At 40.4% G+C, this 6730-nt stretch overlaps 1 protein-coding gene across 1 annotated transcript in view; it reads left to right on the top strand.

The window, feature by feature from the left end:
- The window catches only part of LOC103371509 (collagen alpha-1(I) chain), a 131708-nt gene extending 125162 nt beyond the window's left edge, over window positions 1-6546 (top strand). The window contains exons 65-67 of the mRNA XM_008300859.1: window positions 1484-1564; window positions 2202-2384; window positions 3755-6546. Of these exons, the coding sequence (XP_008299081.1) occupies window positions 1484-1564; window positions 2202-2384; window positions 3755-3904 (414 nt within the window). The 3' untranslated portion in view covers window positions 3905-6546. The remainder of the gene's footprint in view (window positions 1-1483; window positions 1565-2201; window positions 2385-3754) is intronic.
- Window positions 6547-6730: the final 184 nt, after the last annotated feature.

Here is a 6730-nt window from a genome sequence, read left to right as displayed (position 1 = left end):
ATTACATTCCAGTATGTTGGACTGGACTGCCCTAAAGATATGCTGAATAATGTTTGATCCGACTGGTTTGCAGGTTGTAGATGCTACTTTGTCTTTTCTCCACTGTACGACCATATTTGCTGTTTTAGGAACCTTTGTGCATGTTCCGACTGCAAGACCCGTCCCCTACCTGCTCCAGGGTGGCTTCCTCCTGAAAAACTGCTGTGTGGGTCTCGATGTCAATTGGTTCAACTCAGAAAAGAATGATGGTGATTGGTTAACCTCGGACAGGACAATGATCATATTCGTAGAGGTGGAGTTACATCTAGTAGCTACTGGTGTGGTAGGATGCATTATGTTTCTAGGAATCTTCGGGAAATGCTGTTGCCAGGAAAAGTTGGGCTTCGTTTGCACCAGCTTTCCAGGAGCATAGGGCACAATGTAGCAGAAACTATCCAATACTAATTGTTTTCAGACTTTATTTTTCCATTGTAGCGTTTGATTTGACAGCTTCAACCACCGTGTGAACTCCAAGTGCACCAAAACATCGGCGAGCGGTTAGCAGATGCAACTCCAGTTCTTTGAACACATCCGAAGTAGAACAATGGAGGGTTTATGTTGGTCTAGATGGTTGCAATGTTAAAGAAGAAACTGTTTCACCTCAACTAATCGTCAGAAGGGCTGAAAAACTGTGCTCGCTGTTCACTCTGAGCTCAACCAATCGGCATTTGTGTTTTCTGAGTTAAACCAATCAGCATCAAGACTCGCACAGCAGTTTTTCAGAAGCATCTACCCTGTAACTGGTACTTTTTTTGACCTCCAATACAACCCTAAAAGAGGTACTGCGGGGTGGTTCTTGCAGTTGGAACATGCACAAAGGTTCAGGCTTCCCTAAAATGGCAAACATTTAGTAAAGAACATCCACATGAATGGCAAGAGCTAAAGAAATGATCAGTGTTCTGAACCTGTGGGTGGTTTTAATGTTGTGGCTGGTCGGTGTTTGCTCACAGAAAGTTAATCATAAGAAAAGTTAAAGCTTGACCTTTCTGTTCTTTTAGCCTTTTGGGATGCATAGAAATATGCTGACTTTGGTGCAGCTTTACTTTAAACCCAACAGGGACAGTTGATCAATAAGTCCAGCTACAGTATGCGCATGAAAAATGTTGCCGTCTTGTGGGAAGAAGTGGAACGATCCCGACAAAGATGGTGTTACTCTCATTATTATTATTGACCCTTTTCTGTATTCAGTTTGTACGAAAAAAAAAACACTCAACAGTCAGTCATACATAAAAACCGCCTCGCTCGGTCCAGCAGAATTGGTCTCAGATCACATGAAGTGATGCGTTGTTTGCTAAAGCAGCCACTTTGCTTCTGGTTACCGTTTGAGCTGCATACAAATCCAGAGTTCACCCGTAGCTGTCTGAACACCGCTGACCTCCACAAGTGTCTCTACACGAGAGCAGGACTTTGCATTCAGATTCGCGCTCCTTTTCTCTGCCTGCAGCTGCCCATGAAAGCCTGGATGGAGGAGTTTTCTGAAGAGGGATCGTTTCAGTGGCTCAGCAGGCTGGATCGGGGGTTTCAGGTGAGCGAGTCGCTCTGGGTGGAAATCAAACACTGATTCTGAGGCCTGAGGTATGCGAAGGAAGGAGGGGAATAGTTTTTAAAAGTTGTCTGAGGTTAAAAAGCCACAGAAATGGACGCAAGATGAATTTACAGTTTGATGATATGATGATGAAAACTGCATTAGTTAGAGGTGCAGTGCAAATTACAGCTGGACAGTTGATTAAAATATGAACAAACCAGCAATGTTGGCAAGTGCAATGTCCAAATAATAACTTTATTTATGTAGCACCTTTTCAAAAGAGTGTTTACAAAGTGCAGGGCAAAAGAGAAAAGAATGGAAAGAAGAAATAGAATTAAACATGGTGTAAGATTTTCAAAGTGAATCAACAAAACACCAGAAAAAAATATTTGAAAAGAGCCATATCCATTTAGGAAAAAGAACAAGTGGAATAAAAAGAAAGTTGAGGCTTAAACCATAAACACAAGACTTAAAAGAATAATATTAGCAGTAATAGTGAATAAATAAAATAGCAGGAGCTGCATTTTTTTCTTACAACATACATTCAGCCATTTTTCACTATTTGCTGCCATTTCAACATTTGTGCGTATTTACTTGGAGTTTGATTTTGGCTGTTAACATTAGTGTCTTTTATCAGTTTTACTATCCCGGCGCCAACGTGGTCCAGATGCGTTTTCTGAGGCTGCACAGCAGCACCGCCGTCCAGAAGGTGACCTACTCCTGCCATCCAGGACACAGACTGGGCCAGACGGACCGAGACGTCAAGTTCCTCACAGACACCAGGAAGCAAAGTTACCTCGGAGCGGTGAAAGATTGTCAGGTTTGTAAAGAAAAAAAAACAATAACAACATCATTTTAGCTTTTTAAAAGTACTGGAAGAAGTCATGTAGTTGCTGTTTAAGATGTTTTTCTGTTGAAATGTTGGTTTTGTTGATGTGAAAATCATGCAGCAGCTGCAAAAAAAAAGTTAATTAAAGGAGATTTTTTGGTTTTGGAAAAGAAGAAAAAATACTTAGAATAAATTAGAATAAAACTTTATTAATCCCTTCAGTACAAGACCTCAGGGAAATTGCTAGTTTTTATTATATTTTTATTGTATTATATTTTCTATAACTGGTCTGTTCTTAAAGACGATTTGGTTATGAGTTTTAAAGACCCTAGAAATTAGGAAAAGATCTTGAAGAAAACCAATCAATCAATCATACCTTATTTCTAGAGCACTTTTTATACAGATGAAATGCAACACAAAGTTCTTCACAGATAAATAAACAAATAAAGAAAGAAAGAAAGAAAGTAATAAAACAATCCCTATATTGAGTTGTAAATACTGGTGGTTTCCCCTCATGTTAATATCTGTCTTGGAGGTTTTGTGTCCACGTGTGAAAGCGTCTGAAAACAAAGAATGTTTTAATCACAAACAGGAGGGAGTGTTAGAATAATTCTATGTTATGATCCAATGATCTTTGTGAAAAGTATGAGAATGCTGTAAATGTCCATTACCTCTATTGCACCTTGTGAGTGTGAGATAAGGACCAGACGTCCTTAGCGGGTAGTCAAAACACCATGCCTACACACACACACACACACACACACACACACACACACACACACATGGCGGGAGGTTGTCTTCTGTTTTCTGTATAGAAGAACCAATGCTTCATGCTTGTAGTCGGTCACTTGTTCCGACTCTGTTGCTCCTTGCTGCAAGTAAAACATTGCTTTGACTTAAGGGACGAGTCTGTGTATTGATTTGGAGCAGTTAGGACTCCACTGAGGATTCAAAAACACAGGGATGGAGGAAGGAGATAAAATGAAATAAAAAAACAGAATAAGATAAAAGTCCCGTTATTAAAATAGAGATGTGTAGATGAGAGGCAAAACAGAAGTCAAGAATCATAAAAACAGAATAAGAAAATAATACAAACAAAGTAATAAACTGTACATTGAAAAGACTAAAACATGTAAATAAGTGGATACATGGAGAAATTAATACATAACAGTAGTTCTAAGAAGACTTTTAATTAAATCAAATCAATCAAAAGCCTGACTTAAAAGCCTGATCTTGACTTTACGCGCTCTCTGCTGCCCTCAGGTCTCCTGGAAGGACGTTCCAGACATGTGGGCCTGATACCAAACACATGCTGAACGTTGCATCAATGTGTTGACTTGATGGTGTTCTCTGTGTTCCAGCCTGGAGAGGAGACGGCTTCTGGTCCTCGGGAGTCGGTGTTTGAGTTCGAGGACCTGCAGCTGCTCCCTCTGAGGGACGTGGCTCTGATGGGGGGAGGAAACTTCACGCACCGGTTCGGCCTCACCGTCGGACCCGTGTGCTTCAGCTAGAGGTCGGCGGACACAGACCTCCGTTCAGAACACGGAGAGGACGACTGCAGCTTCCTGATGTCTGAACATTTCTTCTCCTCTTGCGTCGGAGGGATCTGATCTCTCGAGTTGAGTGACTCCGTGCGGATGAATCTCAAAGGGCACGCGTGCGCTTTTTTGTTTTTTATCACGGAGAAGTCAATTTTGTTTACAGAGACATTTATCTTGTATTAAATAATTTAAAAATGTATGTTTTTTTTTTATCCTTTATATACAATGTTTTTGTTGTTGTTGTTGTGTATTTAGGGATTCTGTTATAGCTTGCTCATCGTGTATATAACTGACCTCTAACAATGTGTTTCTGCACAGCGACGCGGCTTCTGTCGTCCCATTGGCCGTCCGTTACTGTACTGTAGTACTGTAGGTGAACCCTCACGTTTCACTTTAACTCAAGGTGCTGATCGAGTTTTATTATTTAATCCCAGAACCAATAGAAAAGGGGCAGCCGTGACATCCTGTGCGTGTTTGGTGCTGTTCTCAGTGTGTTCTAAAACAAACCATCGCTTATTGTTTTTTGTTTTTTTTTCATATAATTGTGTTTCTCAGGTACTTTAATGACGTACATGTGGGCACTGAGTCTGCTGTTGCCTCCGTATGTCGCTCAGTTTTATAGTTTAGACTTAAGAAGTGTTAAGATTAGGATAAATCCATGACAACCAACAATGAATTATTGATTTACTAAGAATTGTTTAGCAGAGCCTGATATTGCAGATTCCAGAAACAACAATGGAACCATTTGTTCATGACCGCAAACGCACAAACTGGTTTATTTTGATTGATGCACACTTTTTTTTTGTTCAATTCCCGGCTACAGAGCTCAGCTGTCTGTCTCTCTATCATCTGTCTCCACTGTTTATCTAATAAATGCACAAATATCCAAAAATAATCACAATCTTGGAACAAAAGACAGAAATGTTAACCCAGTGCTGTAACCTGTTAGGTCACCATGGTAACTGATGCTGCAACCTACGTTGAGAGGTTTGGCGTCTGATCCCCTATAAGAAGCGTCTCTCCATCACCAGTTCGTCTCCTGATATTTCTCTACTCTGCTGATTCTGCAGCTCATGGAACACAGATTAGAAACTCCTCAGTCTATTGGTATTGATCACAAAGAACATTTGATCAGAAGCATTCATTTGATTTGCCTAAAAACTGCAGTGATTGTATTCTTCATTGTGACCTGAATGCACTCGTTGAGAAGCCTGTCAGGGTGAAATAAATCAAATTTAGTTCAACAGCATTAATATGCAGATGTAATGTTAGAAATAAGCGACTGCATTACGAGTGAAACATACCCACATGATCAACCGTTTTCTACCAGCGTTCCTCTCTTGCCTGATTTGCAGAAGCAATTTTTTATTTTTTTTTAAAAACTGAACATTTATTAAAAACTAAGCAGTAACAGACAGAGCAGCCAAGTTGTAAAATAGTTTGAAATAAAGTAAAACATTGTTGATTTAATGACAGGAAATGAATCATATAAAAACACCAGATTTTTGAAAGGAGTGAACACTTGCACCTGTAAAACTATTAAACACGGTTCAATCATTGATCTTCAACAGACTGTAAACGTTTGTGGTCGTATACGATGAACCAATAATCTGTCACAGGAGCATCTGAGATGATTACAATGCATAAATAAAAAGACATGTTTAATTTAATGAACCCTATGCATGTAAAGCCTAGCATTCACTAACAAGAGAAGAGCTGGAGTTCTGCCTGATTATTAAGCTCTGACAATAGATGCTGCTTTGATCAAATCTGAGTTTATAATTTCTGAGAGTCTATTAGATGAGATTTTTTTTGTACCAATCCAGTTAAATTCAAGCATGATGAGAGTCTGACAAGTTTTATTCCCATAGAACTGAGGCTAAGCAGCCACATTTCACACACATTCCAGAATAAATCTCTAATTTCTCCCTCTGCACTGTTTAAATCAGGATTTAGTTTGCCTCTGGAGTGAGAGTATTAAACCGGCCCTGCCTGCAGAGCCTTTTTTGCCCTCCTGCCCCCCTTGCTCTGGTTCAAACCTGCCCACTTAGCTTTTAGCGATTGCTGTCGACCCGAGTTTCAGCCTCGTTCGATCTGAGCAGTGCCTGTGTCCAGTGGAAAAGCAGCACACCTCGCAGCGGCTCAGCAGAATTGGTATCAGGCGTTTGAAGTCCGAGTGATGTCCAGTCTGCAGGGGGGGAAGATTTGAGTAAGATCTCAGGGAGTTAGTGGTGAGAGCGTCGTTAATATGCTCCACCTGAACAGCTTCTCTGCAGCTGGAAAACTTTTCCTTCATCTTCATGCTCGTACCGGTTTCTGTGGAGAAGCTGAGGTGCGCCACAGCTACACGTCAACAACAGGAATGACCATAAAGCAACTATTGACATGTAATATTTCCTTTTTTTTTTTTCTGTACCTGGATTTATCGCAGCATTTCATATGATTGCCTTAGCTGGCTGAGACTGATCATTGTTACTGTACATGTTTCGTACAAATTATAACTCTTTTTAAAATTATGAAACGACATGCTGGACATCCGTCTTGTGTGATCCCTCCATCAGCTCTTTCAAAGAACTGTGTCGGCTGAATTAAAGAGAAGACCCATAACCACACGCTGGCTCTGTGTGTTTTATCCTCTTTAGTTGTGCAAATTATTCGACTGTTTTTCAAGCTATTTGATTAATGCAACCTCATGGGGGTGCCAGAGAGAAAGTGAGGAGGCAAGAATGTATTTTATTAGGGTCTGAGCACCCAAAAGGGAGCGAAGACCCTATTGGAACTGCTCGGATTATTATT

Source organism: Stegastes partitus, unplaced genomic scaffold, assembly GCF_000690725.1.
Source record: "Stegastes partitus isolate 25-593 unplaced genomic scaffold, Stegastes_partitus-1.0.2 Scaffold1600, whole genome shotgun sequence".
Classification (NCBI taxonomy): Eukaryota; Metazoa; Chordata; class Actinopteri; family Pomacentridae; genus Stegastes; species Stegastes partitus.
The sequence above is the reverse complement of the archived record's forward strand: the minus strand, read 5'-3'. Positions and strand labels throughout refer to the sequence as shown.